The sequence below is a fragment of the Penaeus chinensis genome, chromosome 38 (assembly GCF_019202785.1).
Source record: "Penaeus chinensis breed Huanghai No. 1 chromosome 38, ASM1920278v2, whole genome shotgun sequence".
Lineage (NCBI taxonomy): Eukaryota > Metazoa > Arthropoda > Malacostraca > Decapoda > Penaeidae > Penaeus > Penaeus chinensis.
In genome coordinates this window covers 20,728,302-20,745,801 of record NC_061856.1, presented here as the reverse complement: position 1 = coordinate 20,745,801, position 17,500 = coordinate 20,728,302, and the positions used below count along the sequence as shown (strand labels likewise).

Here is a 17,500-nt window from a genome sequence, read left to right as displayed (position 1 = left end):
AACACACAAATCCAGAACAATCACAAACAATAAAAGATTTCATCGTAATTTTAAAACAAATAATGAATTTGATAAATGAATAAGATAATAGTGTGGAGTGTACATTTGAAATAAAAAAAACTGACAAATTATCTAATTTATAAAGAAAACCCCTCTTCTACCTCTTACCTTCCTTAGTCAAATTCTTTTGCCATCCTAAATCCAGACATTCCAATCTTTACTACAGCCCCAACACCTTCTCCTCTCCCTCCCAACACTACCCCCACAACAGACAGACTAAACGTTCCACCCCCTCTTCCCCTACCACACAATCACCACCTTCTTTTGCCCCTATTCTTCAGACACCAGTCTTCTCTTCCCCCCCTCACAAGAAAACCTTTGTCTCACAAAACTCTCCATCCAACTCCATTACAGAAACTCTTGAAGATTTTCAAAACTATATACTCGAGTCCCAAACTAACACTGAAACCCCTCATCCACCTTCAAATTCTACAACTCTCGCTTCCTCCAAAACTATGAATCTCCTCCTGGCCAGCTCCATATCATCAGAACAGATGTTGGGAGACGGCTCTCGCCCGCTTACGCATTGGCTATACCCATCTAACACACTCCTATCTGATGTCACACTGATCCACCCTTATGTTCCCTATGTAATGTCCCTCTTCCAGTTCCACACATTCTATTGTCATGCCCATGTTTTGATGCAACCCGTACCTCCCTTCACCAACCTCCCAACCTATCAGACATCCTTACAGAATCTCACACCTGCTTTGACAACTTATTTTCCTTCCTCAAATGCATATATATATCCTTCACTTGATCTAACCCCTTCACATTACCTTACCTGACCTTAACCCATTCACTCGTCAATTCCTTTGCCCAGCTTTGACAACTAATCACTCAACCACCCTTCACTACCAATTACTATAGTGATACATGACCTTAGATATCTAGCACACTTATTTTGCTTTTAACCATTAACCATTACCCCTACCTTAGACCTCAGCTCACACCTTAACTAATTTTGCATGATCTTTTCTTCTCTCCCTTTCCTTTCTTTTTCTTCATCATCCTTTTCTGTCCACTTCCTAAGGTTTGAGAGCCATGCTGAAAGGATGAAAGGCTGGCTTTGTATCATTCATGAACAGCCTCTGGGAGCCATAAAAGCAGCAATTTTCTCTGATTCAAATTCAGCCATACTCATTAAAGAATGACAAACCAAAAACAAACATTCGATATATGAAATACAAACACAAACATACACTAACAAATCAAAATTATAAAATCATATTACAATCAGCACATAAAGACATAAAAAGTAATGAAATTTTAGACTGAACAGCAAAGACAGTTCACAACCATGGGCGACATTTGAGTTTTTTGAACCTTGTTGAGTGAAGGGGTGGCAAGCCAGACCTTGAGGGGCATTCTCCCCCCCCCCCCTTCCCCAGCTCACAACACAATGAATTTCATATGCATATCCCATGACATCTGAAACATCATAAAAGAAATTAAAATCATCAGCTAAAAGAATTGGGAAACTGGTGTAAACAAAATGCTAAACTAGATGTAAGCCTAATTAGAATTTTAACAAAACATACCAGACCAAACCACCTACATAGACAAGGCCTTGAAAATTACCCTACATGCAGATGGTGCAGACATGAAGAAGAAACAACATTTGATACTACCGTGTCCAAGATTTAACTCAGACATAACTTATTTACTAGCTGCCCTCAAGAAAATAAAAGTCAATAATCCAAATTTAAATCTAATTACAGGCTCAGATCTACCACCAACTAGAAGGTACTACATTCTGTGACAGATGAAGATATTTCTACTTAGAACAAACATAGCTGGTAATATATAAGCAATAAAATAAATCTGAAGAAAAGGATCCAGGGAATATAGACAATATCATGGTCTAAAACCCTAAAAAAGAAGAAAGAAGACAACGTAGAGAGGAAAGTGACAGTGAAGAAAAAACAGATCTTAAACTTGCCTGAGTTTGCAAAGCTGGCAAAAACTTAGAAGACTTTTAACCACCAACAACTTACACCACAACAAGCAAGCAAGTAGAACCAATAACTCATGTAGTATTTATTAGCTTGACTGGAGAATCAGACAAATCAAATTTTTAAAATCCAATGAAAATAACAAATGCCTTGAATAAATAATTATTTCAAAATTTATAATACAGGACTCCTAAAGAGTGCTTGGGACAGGCAATCCCCCCTTGGCCCTCGACTCGACTCATTTTGCATGGTCTTTTTTTTTCCCCCTCCTGCTTTTTCATATCCGTCCTTTCCCCAACTCCTTCTACTATCCACTTCCTAAGGTGTGAGAGCCATGCTGAAAGGATGAAAGGCTGACTTTGTGCCAGTCCTGAATGGCCTGAGGGAGCCATGGGCACAGTATTCCCCTGCTTTAGTTGTCTATCCCTTACCAATCAAGGGGACCCTGAGGGGTGGACAATTTCTCTCCCCAACATACTCCAGGCTTACCATGGCCAATAATGAAGATGTTATACCATTATTAGGGGCAATGAGGCTTGCCCCTTCATCAAATAGCCCCCCAATACAAACACTCCTGATTCCCTGACCCCAGGCTCTCCTTTGACTACGGCTCTGAACACTACAACTACTACCCCCTCCTCAATGCTTACAAGTACAGTATCCACCCTAGGCAACACTCAACCTTTAGGAAACATTTCTACTCTCAAAACATACTCAACTTCATCACCTCTACCCCCACAAGCTTCTTCATCAATTATCCCATCCTCTCTTATTACTACTCTACAGTCTTATTGTTCACCTCTCCATAATCCCTCAACACTACTCCCTATTCCACATGACCCTGTTCTTCTACTACCCCCATCTCTATAAAAATCTTAAACACTCTATTTACCCCAGCCAAATGGGACCAATTTATTGTGATCCCTCCCACAGCTCCCTACTCTGACCTCACTCTTCTTTTCCAGCAATGTCTCCAAAAACAAGTAGGCAAAGTCTCTTTTCGTAGCTGACCTAATCATTCCTGTCTTGTCACAGTAACATCTGAAAACCAAGCCATAGTATTATCAACTCTTAACTGATCTCTCTGGTAACCCCATTCCTGCAGAACCTCATCCCACCCTCAATACTTGTACCGGAACTGTTTCTATCTCCCCAGCAAACTGCTCTATAACAAAAATTGGTCAGATTGTGGAGAAGATTTACTTGCTGGACTATGATGCGATATCAGTACAGTGATACTCCATTCCTCCCAGAGGTCATCGTAAGAATCCCACTAACATTGCCAAAATTACTTTCCATAGACATGACCTTCCCTTTAATGTTTACATTGGTGGAGAACCCCTCCCTGTCTGACCATATCAACCTCTTGGCGTTTACGACATCCTGCCAAACGCTGCAGTTCCACAGCCCTCTATGTGCCCAACCTTGTAATTCTAAATTGCCATTCTAAATCCAGATACTCCAATCTCTACTACAGCCCTAACACCTTCCCCTCTCCCTCCGTGCACCACCTGCAGCAGACATACTAAACGTACCACCCCTTCTCCTACCACATACTCACCTCCACCTACCTTTACCTCTACTCTTCAGACACCAGTCTCTTCCCCCCCTCATAAGAAAACCTTTGTCTCACAAAACTCCCCAACCAACTCTGTTACAGAAACTCTTGAAGACATTCAAAACTATTACTCGGTTCCTAAACTGAGATTGAAACCCCTCATCCACCTTCAAATTCCACAACTCTCGCTCCTTCCACACTCAAAGTGACAGCCGATATCTATCCTCCTTCTACTCATATTCACCCTACACCCCTTACTCCTACTCCCTCCCAACACAGCCCATCCCCCTCAGCTCCAGCTCTGCTTACATTAACTGCTATCCCCTCTATCCCTTCCACTCCCTTCTGGATACACACATGAATCCCTTATATCACAACTATCCCCTCCCCCAGATCCTCTACCTCCTGGTACAATAACACCTCACCACTCTCACTCCTTATCTCACCCCCTAGTTCCTTCCCCTTCAAAGTCTCCAACGCATACTGCAACCATTATCACTCATAAGTCAACTAAAGTATAGCTATCCTCCATTGGAATATTCGCAGTTTCCGTTCTCACAGACCTGACCTTCATCATATCCTTTCCTCTTATAACCCATCCATTATATGGCTTCAGGAGACTTCCTCCTATACCAATTCCCAATTACTATTTTGTCTCATCCTCACACTCCCTTCATGTCTCGTCTATAGGTATCTATCAGAAATACCTTATGTCATAACTCCCTTTCAAACCACTGTCCCTTGTACAGTTATTTGCATCTTTCTTCGCTGCTGGATCACAGTGATTTCAGTCTACTTCTCACCTTCCCACCCCATTGACTTGGTTGCTTTTGAAAATCTAATTTCACAACTCCAACCACCTTTCCTCATAGTTGGTGATTTCAACTGCCACCACACTCTTTGGGGTGATTCTGTCACCAACTCCCATGGCTAATCCCTAGAATGCTTCCTCTCCACAACTGGCTTTATTATTCTTAATTCAGATCGTCCCACACACTTTGATATACACACAAAATCTTTTTAATGTGTTGACCTCTCTCTGTGCTCCCCTTCTCTTCATTCTAGACCACTTTCCCTATAGTGACCACTTTCCAGTTCTCCTTTCTCCTACTTCATATGTACCACTACCTAACTCCCCACACTGGTTCTTTGATAGAGCCAACTGGCATACTTTCAGTTCACTCTGGTATTCCTACCCCTCCATCCTAATTCTCATCCATTTCAGATATGATACAATGTTTCAGAACTACAGTCCTAAGAGCTTCCTACACAGCTATTCCTCGAATCTCAAGACCCTATACCTCCAAATGTGTTCCATGGTGGAATTCTGATTGCACTAAAGCACTTTGCTTAAAACATGCAGCCTGGAACAGTTACAGCTACAAACGAGGCACCCCTAATTAATTATCAGCCCTTATCTCCTTTAAAAGAGCATCCACCTGTCTTCATTGTACAATCCGGAACAGTAAAACAAATAGCTGGTGAAATTATATATCCTCAATTATATCCTCTATATCTATCTCAAATGTTTGGCACCGGATCCATAAACTATCAGGCAAACATCCCCCCCATCTAGCCCCTGTCCTTTATATTCAAGATACTCTCATCTCTGATCCTCTCCAAGTTGCTAATGAACTGGGTGACTTTCAGCCAGGTCAGTAGTGGTTCTCACCTTTCTCCCCACTTCTCTTTTATTAAAACCATCAGGGAACACACCCCCATTATCTTCACCCTATCCTCTGCTGAGTCCTATAATGCTTCTATTTCTTCCTCTAAACTCAACGCTGCCTTACAGTCATGCCACAATACTCATGAAGGCCCTGATGGTATTCATTACCGTATGCTCCGACACCTTCCATCTTCCTCTCTATCCTTCCTTATTTCCAACCACATATGGACGTCAGGAAATTTTCCTTCTCATTGGTGAGCTCTTATCCTCCCCTTCCTGAAACCCAATAAATCGGGTACCCTCCCTTAAGACTACTGCCCCATCGCTCTAACTAGAGCAAATGGTTAACTTCCACAGCAACGCGCTGACTTTGAGCGCGGGAGTTTGTTACATCAAGCCGAATCACCGCCTCGGAGTGCTTTCGCGCCGCCGCGGCGTACAGCCGCACGCCACATTTTGAGCGGTTTGTTTTCACGTCTATAGAAGTGACCCGTCGGGAAGGCGTTAACCCAATGGCGTCGGGTATAGAAAATTAAAAAAAACTCTACGCTCTGGCGAACGGCGGCAGCGCGCCGACTCTGAGCACGTGAATTCGGTGCATCAAGCCGAATCATTGCCTCGGGGCGTTTTGGCGCGGCGCCAATCCCTTCTACTATCCACCTCCTAAGGTGTGAGAGCCGTGCTGAAAGGATGAAAGGCTGACTTTATGTCAGTCCTGAACGGCCTGAGAGAACCATGGGCACGGTATTCCCCTGCCATACCTGGCCCATACCCCTCAAGGGGACCCTGAGGGGTGGACTATTTTTTTCCTAACATACTCCAGGCTTATCATGGCCAATAATGAAGATGTAACCCCACTCTTAGGGGCAATGAGGCTTGCCCCTTTATCAAATAGCCCCAATCCCAGCTCTCCTTTGACCACGGCTCCGAACACTGCAACAACTACCCCCTTATCAATGCATACTAGTACAGTATCAACCCTAATCAACAACCAACCCCCAGGAGACATTTCTACTCTCCCAACATGCTCAACTTCAACACCTTTACTCCCACAACCTTCTTCATCAACCATCCCATCTCCCCTTATTACTACCTTACAACCTTATTGCCCACCTCCCCATAACACTACCCCCTTCAACACTACTCCCTCCTCCACACGTCCCCATACTTCTACTACCCCCACCTCTACAAGAATCCTAAATACTCTATTTAGCCCAGCCAAATGGGACCGATTTTTCGTGATCCCTCCCACAGCTCCCTACTCTAAAAACACCCTCCTCTTCCAGCAATGCCTCCAAAAACAACTAGGCAAAGTCTCTTTCCGTAGCCAGTCCGACCTCTCCCGTCTCATCACAGTAACAACTGAAAACCAAGCTATAGCATTAACAAAACTAACTGATCTTTGTGGTAATCCCATCCCTACAGAACCTCATCCAACCCTCAATACTTGCACCGGAACTGTCTCTATCTCCCCAACAGATTGCCCAATCTATGACAAAGAATGGTCAGATTGTGGAGAGGACTTAATCGCCTGTCTCACAGACTATGATGCAACATATGTACAATGCTACTCCATTCCTCCCAGAGGAAATAATAAGAAATCCATTAACATTGCCAAAATTACTTTCCATAGACATGACCTTCCCTTTAATGTTTACATAGGTGGGGAATCCCTACCTGTCCGACCATATCAAAGTCCTCCTCGTTAGTGGCAAAATTTGCGGTTTCCGAATGTTCCTCTTTCAGTCTCACATATTCTATTGTCATGCCCACGTCCTTCCTACATAGACATCCCAACTTATCAGACATCCTTACAGAATCTCACACTTTCTGCTTTGACAAGCTGTTTTCCTTCCTCAAACGCATATATATCCTTCACTTGATCTAACTCCTTTACATTACCTCATCCGACACTAACCCATTCACTCACCAATTCCTTAATCCAGCTTTAACAACTAATCACTAACCCAACCACCCTTCACTAACATTAACTATAGTGCTACATGACCTTAGATGTCTAGCACATTTATTTTGCTTTTAACCATTAACCATTAACCATTCAGATGCCTCAGGTATGGTCATGGAATAAAGACATGCAAAAACAAAATGAGATGTAGCAGATGTAGGGAATTCACCCATACAAAAGGGCACAACAGCTGAACACAGATAATACAATGCCCATCAACAATTTCATGATTTGAAACCCCTCCTTAATCACAACCACAGCACTTCCAATGAGAACCACACAATAGATCAATTTTAAACAAAATCATAGAATTAAATTATTTAATAAGTAAAGAACAACCAGATGCACTGGCATTATGAGACACTTGGTTGAAAAACAAAGATACTTTTGACTTATAACATTATCAAATCCTGATATGACTGACCAGACCAAATTAGAGGAGGGATAGCTTTTTAAATAAAAAGGTAATTGACAATATAAATAGATAAACCCAAGAGATATACTTAAGAGTGAAATTGAAGTAATGGGAAGAAATGATAAGTCACAATAACAACTGGATGAATATTCTACTTATATATTACTAATGCAGTAAACTCAACCAGATTGAAACTGAAGAGAACACAGAACAAACAAATGACTCAAAATTGGTAATAGAAGATTTTAATTCACACTATTTAAGCTGAAATCTAAAATGTAAATCATTCATACAAAACAGTAAAGGACAGTTTCCCCATACATTGTTACTCTCCCTTCCTCAGGTACTCTCCATTTGACCTGATCGCCCTATACCTGTTCCCTCTTCCTCCTATTCACCCAAAAAACACCCCATCCTCTCCTCCTCCATGTGTATCACCATTCCCTTTTCCTTCCCCATTATCCTTAACCCAATCACCCCATATGACAAGAATACATGCCATGCCCAATATAATAAAAGTTAATTTATTGTAATTACACATCGATGGCTCTACAAGTGCTTAGTCACTAAGGAGTTGGTTATTAGTCGTCCGTATCTCACCTGTTTATCCTTTTCCTTTTGGAAAGGGTCTTTTGAATTCTTTCATTGTCTTCAATGTTATTGAGATTTTAATAACAATTTAATAAATCATAACATCAATAGCAATAATGACAGTATCGATGTCAACTGTATTAAAAAGAAAAACACATTTTCCCACCAATTCAAGGAATGGGGAAATCAGGATTGGTCACTAGGGCTGTTGATAGACTCCTTGCTGGTTGAACACATGTGGAGCCTTCTGTATGTAACAACATTCATAAAAAACTACAAGGGACAGAACATAAATCCGGGATGAATGGGTTAACACCCCCACTTAGATGCTCACGTGACTCCCAATGTCCCTCTGTGGATCCCTCCCTTTCACCACCTTCCCCTGTTCCTTTATTTCATCCCCAGGATTCTTTTACTTCTACAATTGTCATTTCTTACAGTATTTCCCTTTGATTGTTTAATAATCTCTCTTTTGCAGTTTCCCCATACAGTGTTACTCTCCCTTCCTCAGGTACTCTCCATTTGACCTGATCGCCCTATACCTGTAACCACATCCACATTTACAAATCCCCACTGTATTCCATTTGCTCCCCCTCTGTACCCTTTTCTTTAATATTCTATCCTATAGTGTTGTACAACTTTTGACAACTAACACATCTTATCCTGATCGTTAACTCATTTCCACCCTTTTTGCCACAATACTTTACCATAGTGCTGTATGACCTTTGATGTCTAGCACATTTATTTCTTCTAACCATTAACCATTAACCCCCAATAACACAAGGAACAAATGAAATGGCATGCATTCAGTTAGTTAAATACTGGCAAATCCAAAGAATATGCCAGTAATAGAAAAAAAATAATTAAAAATAACAGAAATATAACCACAACAAAGATAAAACCTGGATTCAGGATGAAAAAAAAAAAAAAAAAAAAAAAAAAAAAAAAAAAAAAAAAAAAAAAAAAAATATATATAGATAAGGTACTGAATATAACTGCAATACCACCATGGTATGACATTTCACACAAATTCATAACAAATTTTATGGCCAATTTCACAAAAGACCTATCATATGAACCCCCCCAATCCCTTGCCCGTTGTTGTCGTGGGGGGGCTTAGGAGGCGGAGACTGGGACCCAATGCTGGGGAACTCCCCAACCTTGGGACTCAGCCCTCAACTCAACAAATTTTGCATGGTCTTTTTTTTCCCCTCCTACTTTTTCGTCTCTGTCCCTTCACCAACCCCTTCTACTATCCACTTCCTAAGGTGTGAGAGCCGTGCTGAAAGGATGAAAGGCTGACTTTGTGCCAGTCCTGAACGGCCTGAGGAAGCCATGGGCACGGTATTCCCCTGCTTTAGTTGTCTAGCCCTTACCCCTCAAGGGACCCTGAGGGGTGGACTGTTTCTCTCCCCAACATACTCCAGGCTTATCATGGCCAACAATTTTATACCATTATTAGATAGCATATTTATTTTGCTTTTAACCATTAACCATTAACCATACCATTATTAGAGGCAATGAGGCTTGCCTCTTCATCAAATAGCTCCACCAATTCAAACTCGCCCGATTCCCTGACCCCAGGCTCTCCTTTGACCACGGCTCTGAACACTACAACTAATACCCCCTCCTCAATGCCGACTACTACAGTATCCACCCTAATCAACACCCCAGGAGACATTTCTACTCCCAACATGCTCAACTTTAATAACTATACCCCCACAACCTTCTTCATCAACTACCCCATCCTCCCTTATTACTACCTTACAACCTTATTGTCCACCTCCCCATAACACTACCTCCCTCAACACTACTCCCTCTTCCACATGCCCCCGTCCTTCTACTACCCCCATCTCTACAAAATTCTTAAATCTATTTAGCCCAGCCAAATTGGACCGATTTTTCGTGATCCCTCCCACAGCTTCTCACACTTTCTGCTTTGACAACCTGTTTTCATTCCTCAAATGCATATACATCCTTCACTTGATCTAACCCCTATACATTACCTTACCCAACCTTAACCCATTTACTCGTCAATTCCTTTGCCCAACTTTGACAACTAATCACTAACTCAACCACCCTTCACTACCATTTACTATAGTGCTACATGACCTTAGATGTCTAGCACATTCATGTTGCTTTTAACCATTAACCATTAAACTATCATATGAAATAATTAGAATGCAATTTTGAAATTAAAATACAATTTTGAATGCTAATAAATACAAAATATCTCAATGAACCTTAATCATTATCAGCAGCCATTTATATAGAACAAAAGAAACAACAGTCTGTAAATCATAGAAGCTGAATTGTAAAGCAAGAATTAAATTACATAGAAGGTAACAAACTAACAAACCGTCATTTTTACAGATTCACTCTCAGCAATGTTAATACTTACAGAATCACAGACCCAAAAACTAGAAATGGGTCACATATGTAAAAAAAAGAATTTATACTTTAACAAAACAAAACAAAAATGGTAGTGTAAAGGGTCCCAGAACAAAAAAGTATTTTTGGAAATTGCAGACCTTGCAGCAGTGAAAGCAAATGAACTAGATAATTCCACAGCCCAACATAATAAAAGACATAAAAGCAAAGGCATTGGGAAAAACAGTTAAATAAAACTGATCACAAAAAAATATCACCTCAAAGACAGTATTGATACCCCACAGCCATAGTCTAGATCAGAAAACAAAATTAGAGGTATGCCTCACAAGAATCCTGACAAAACACATAAGATTAAGAAAACACCTACACAGACAAACTAGAGACAAACCAAAACTGTGCCAACATCCAAAAGAAACAATCAGACATTTAACACTACAACCCCTCCAATACCTTGCTTGATTGGGGGGGGGGGGGGTGAAGGGGGTGACACCTGCCTTGGTCCTCAGCCCTCACAACAACTAATTTTGCATGGTCTTTTCCTCTCCTCCTTTCCTTTTCTTTTTCTTCATCCTCTTGTTCTGTCCACTTATCCTAATTGTTAAACTCATTATTACCATTTTCACTACAGTACTTTTATCATAATGCTCCCTGTTCCCATAACTCTTTCCCTTCTAACAATCTTTACATTATACTATACCCCATCAGTTCCCCCTCTTTACCCTCTTCACCCTCTAGTATTGTTCAACCAATAACTTTACCCTAATCATTAACTCATTCCTAAACCTTTTTGCTACTCTAATTTATCATAGTGACATGTGACTTGACATATTGATATATTACACTTCCTTACCTGGAGGCTTTGTCCCCAAGCCTCACGCTATCACCATATTTTGAATATGCTGCTAATGACCTTAGATGTTGACACGAAAGAAAATTTTCAATAAATAAGTTAATTAGATTAACACTACAGTGCCCAAGATTTCACCCTGATAAAAACAAACTATTAGAGGCAATAATAAAAATTAAAAGAATAACTAATCCAAATATTCCTTTACTTACTACAGGAAAAAATCCTCCTCTGGCTGAGAAGTACTACATCAGAAGACACCTGAAGGTCTTACAAAGATTAAGAAAATAGATATCATTATACAAGGAACTAACTGATAAGTAACACAAGAAAACCTTCAAACAACAGAAAGAAGATTTCAGGAAACAAGATCTAGGGAATATAGACATAAAAAGTCTTAAACCCTATGATAGAATAAAGAAGAGGAGATTCCTTATGAACGCCATTAAAGGAAAAGAGAAAGAAAGAAGGAGGGATAAATTATTTCTTATGAAAACATATGATATCTAATAAAAGTAGTGCTTGCTCTAATTGACTATTGGTTTTAGTGCTAGAAATAATGTTTATAGCATTGTACTGCAACTGCTTGTGGATGCAAAAAATTGAAACTGATTAGTTTATTGAGTTAGAAGAGCAGATAGCTGTTTCATTCATAAAAGTGACTGTACAAGAAAGAAGTTAACTCAGAAATCCTTTATCATTAACTCTGCTTGTGAACTCGAACCTGCTGAGGAAGTGAAATTACAACTGTAAAAGTAAAAGAAACATGGAAGAATACTCAAGTAAGTATATGATAATAGAAAAATAATAGTGTAAATGTTTAGAAGAATATCGGAAGGACATTCAAAATGGGATTTCCTTTTGGTAATCATCTGTGTTTTGTATAGCTCATTGTGATATTTAATGGTGTTTTATGATATCTTTAAGGTATTAGAGTTTTTCTCTAATTGTATTCTCCTAAAAGCTTTTTAATTTTCAAGTTATTCTCTACAACTTTTGCATAAATTAATTATCATTTTCACAACAAAATCTGATCAAATCTATCAAAGTGCAACAAAAAGATATTTAGTCAATTAGGGCATTGTGAGTGATGTAAGAATACTATTCATATGGTACTATCATTAACTTGCCTTTCCCAATTTGATTTACCAACCTTATTTACACAAGAAATGCAACAATAGCAGTTGAAATTAGAGAGAGAAGCTTTCATTCCTGGCTAAAGACATCCATAGCAAGGAAAATTTAAACTTATAAAATAAATATTAAGTTATTGCATTTCAATGTAAATACAAACACCTTGTTTCCCAAATATTTTGCTTCATAGATAAGTTAAACTAGTTATTCTAGGATATGAAGATGAGAGTATGACCCATTTTCTTTAGAAAACAATGGCTTGGTCAAGCCATCTCAAAAAATTGCCCATCCCATAGGGTAATGAGAAATGCACAAGAAATTGGTTATCTTAATTAAGGGAAAAACTTAATTTTTAAAAAGTGAAAGCAAAACAAAATAAAAAAATAAACTTAGCTGAGATTAATACATGCTATGATTTTAAAGAAAATTATATATTCTACATGATGTAATAATTAAAAGGGAAATAATTAGGGGACTTACATATTCCATTTAACCCTTCCAGTGATACAGATGACATTCAATGTCCATATCTAGTTAAACCCCTAGTGGTATGGACACCATTTGACATACGTAGCACAATTCCTTTGTAAAACCTAGAATATTCGCTGGATTTTAACATGGTTGTGCATGGAAAAAACTCTTGCAGCAGGGAACATCATCAGTACATTTGAAAATGTAATAGAAACACTTATAAAGAAACAAAGTATAATTACTGCATTTTTTAGGATTTGGCAATATCAGGGTCAATATCAGGGTTGTCCATCAAATGTGACCTTATCAGATAGTATCATATTATTTACCCTAGCTTTTGGGAAAATAAGCATATAAATATATACATACGCATATATATGTGTATATATATATACATACATATGTATATGTGTATGTATATATATATATTATATATATATATATCATCATCATCATCATCATCATCATCATCATCATCATCATTTTGGGGCTAATGCCGGCAGGGGCTCATAGCCGCATTCACCTTTCGTTTCCACCTATGAGGGTCTCTCATGGCGAGCCGCCAGACAGGGGCCCGGCCCATCTCTAGTTCCTCACGACATGTTTGATCGATCTGCCCAAACTACGATCTTCTCGGTTGTCCCACAGGCCTCCTCCACCCAAGGTTGTCTCGGACAGAGACAACCTGATGGGCAGGATCATCCTGCGGGAGTCGAGCCAAGTGGCCATATAGCCTGAGTTGGCGATCACGGATTGTGCAAGTAACAGGTCCTGTACCGGTCTCATGGTGCAGCCGTTGGTTGGACACATGGTCCCGCCAACTGTACCCCATGATCCGGGGCAGGGATCTGTTACAGAAGGCATCAAGACGGGATTCCAGAGCACAAGATAGTGTCCAAGTTCACTACCATAGAGTAAAACTGGCAGTATCAGGGCCTTGAAAACACATAACTTGGTCCTGCTGCACAGGTACAGGCACCTCCAAATACCTTTGTCGAGAGATTTCATGACCCCTGCTGCCAGGCCAATCCATCTACTGACTTCCTGGTCTATATAAAGCTCTCTGTGACTTTGATGTTTTCACTGCAAGCATGTACCGACTGCACAGGGTCTCCTAGTAGGCCCCCAAAATCCTGCATCTTGGTCTTGGTCCAGGAGACCTCTAACCCCAGGGGCATTGCTTCATTCCTAATTGCATCAAGAGCTGCCACTAGGGTTTCCAGAGATTCAGAGAGAACGGCAACAGCATCAGCAAAGTCAAGGTCTGTAACCTTGATATTGCCCAGTGTTGCTCAACAGTGACTTTGGACAGTAGCTCTACCCAGTATCCAATCCATGCAAGTGTTGAAAAGTGTTGGTGCAAGACAAGACAGCCTTGCCTCACACCTAAACTAACAGGGAAGAAACTCGACAGGCCCCCACCACATTTTACAGCACTTTCAGTGCCTGTATACAGGTTTGCTATTAGTCCAATAATCCTTGTTGGAATTCCTCTTAGCCTCAGGATCTCCCAGAGTGATTTGCGATGCACTGTGTCAAACACCTTCTTGAGGTCGATGTAGGCTCATGACGGCGCTCTAATGACTCGTAGCGCCAGGATGCGGTCTATTGTGGACTTACCAGGAGTGAATCCAGATTGCACCAGCCTTTGGTGCCTCAGCAGGTGGTCTCTGATACGTCTCAGTAGGATGTGTGCGAGTACCTTGCCTGGTCTACTGAGTAGTGTAATGCCTCAGTGATTGCTGCAGTCCCACTGATCCTCTTCCCCCTTCCAGAGAGGGATGACCACATCCCTCAGCAGGTCAGTGGGAAAGGTACCAGTTTGCCAGATGGCAGACAGGACTGCATGCAAGCCCCTTGCCATAGGTTCTCCACCAGCCTTTAACAATTCAACTGGGATGCCACAAACACCTGCTGCTTTACCACTCTTCAGCTTGGAGATCGCCCCCCTGACTTCAGTCAGGGAGGGTGGATCCTCGCTGATGGGTGGGTCTGGCAGAGGAATCTCAACATTATCTGCATCCATGTTAACTGTTGGTGGATCAATCTTACACAACTGCTCAAAATACTCAGCCCAACACACACAAATCTCATCAGGATCTGAGATTATCTGGCCACTTGCTGAGTGGACTGCAGTCGTCTGTGAGGAGGGCTTGGAGTTCAGCTTTCTCAGGGCTTGGTAGGCAGGACGTAGGTCAATTACTAAGAAATGGCTTTCGACCTCCTCTGCAAGATTACTGATAAACTGTTCCTTATCCCTTCTCAACAGTGACCTAGTGCTGCACACCAGAGAACGGTGCAAGTTACGATCCCCTGACAATCGAGCCACACAACAAGCATCTGTGGCTTCCAGCGTCTCCTGCGAGATGGAATTCTGTCTTGTTCTTGGGCGTTCACCAATGGATTCCTGAGCTGCATCAAGCATTTCACGCTTGAAGGTATCCCACATAAGAACAGGGTCTGTCAGGTCCTCGAGTGCTGTGAGACGACCAGATATAGCCTCGGCAAACCCCCGGGCACACTCGTCCTCCCTCAATCTGTCCAAATGAAACACCCTAGGGTGTTCATTTGGGCGACGGGGGATTCTAAAGTAGACCCAGAGAGTAGCCACAAATCTATGATCAGTTCCACAGAACTCGGCACTTTGATACACCCTGCAATTCTGGAGGATCCTCCACCGAGTGCTAATGAGGATGTGGTCGATCTCCTTGACCACACTACCCGAACCGCTGTACGAAGTCCAACAATGCGGGTCAGAACGCTGATACCAGGAGCCAGAAATCCTCAATTTCTGGGACCTAGCAAAGTCACGGCAAATGAGGCTATTCTCGCTGCCAGCATCAGCTCCTGAGGTACGAGGACCGACAGACATCTCGTATTGAAGTCGCCCAGAACAATACCAATATCTCGCCGAGGACATCTGTCTGCCACAGATGCAAGTTTGGCGTAAAACATCTCTTTCACCTCAAGTTTATATACATCCGTAGGAGCGTATACAGCAATAAGAGACATGAAGGCAAATGAAAGCTTCAGTCTCAATATATATATATATATATATATATATATATATATATATACATACACACTTTACAAATATATGTAAATGATATATATATATATATATACTATATATATACTATATATATACTATATATATACTATATATATACTATATATATATACTATATATATACTATATATAGAGTATATATTACTATATATATACTATATATATACTATATATACTATATATATACTATATATATGCTATATATATGCTATATATATGCTATATATATACTATATAAATACTATATATATACTATATATACTATATATACTATATATACTATATATATACTATTTATATACTATATATATACTATATATATATACTATATATATACTATATATATATATATATATATATACTATATATATATATATATATATATACTATATATATATATATATATACTATATATATATATATATATATTATATATATAGTATATAAATATATAGTATATATATAGTATATATATAGTATATATATAATATATATATATATATATATATATATATATATATATATATACTACATATATACTACATATATACTAAATATGCACACTATATATATACACTATATATATATATATATATATATATATATACTATATATATACTCTATATATACATATATATAGATATATATACATATATATTATATATTATTTATATATAAGTATATATATAGGTATATATATGTATATATATACATATATATATATATATATATATATATATATATATATATATACATATATGTATGTATACACACACACATATATATATCTATATATATATATAATATATATAATATATATATATATATAATATATATAATATATATAATATATATATCATATGTATATGTATATGCATATGTATATGATATGATATGATATGATATGATATGATATGATATGATATGATATATATCTATATTTATATATATATGATATATAATATTTATATATATATTTGTATATATATAATATATATATATATATATATATATATATATATATAAATAAACATTATATATCACACATACATATGTATATATATATATATATATATATATATATTCATATATTCATATATTCATATATTCAAAAATTATATTTAAATATATATATGATATAGATAAATATATATAAATATCTATATGTATATATATAGATATATGTATATATGTTATAAATATACATACACACATATATATGAAATATATATATACAAATATAAATGTATACATATAAGTATAAATATATATATATATATATATATATATATATATATGTATATATATATGTGTGTGTGTATATATATACACACATATATATTCATATATATAAATTTGATATAAATATATAT

General features: G+C 38.6%; 1 protein-coding gene across 3 annotated transcripts in view; it reads left to right on the top strand.

The window, feature by feature from the left end:
• The window catches only part of LOC125046010 (ankyrin repeat and SOCS box protein 13-like), a 108,268-nt gene that overhangs the window by 2,785 nt on the left and 87,983 nt on the right, over positions 1-17,500 (top strand). For 2 of the 3 annotated variants that reach the window (XR_007116615.1, XM_047643597.1), the window contains exon 2: positions 11,670-12,234. The exons of the other annotated variant lie outside the window; for it this stretch is intronic. Coding sequence is in view for 1 of the 2 variants with exons in the window: in XM_047643597.1 (XP_047499553.1) it covers positions 12,219-12,234 (16 nt within the window). In the remaining variant the exon portion in view is untranslated. The remainder of the gene's footprint in view (positions 1-11,669; positions 12,235-17,500) is intronic. 3 annotated transcript variants of the gene reach the window in all.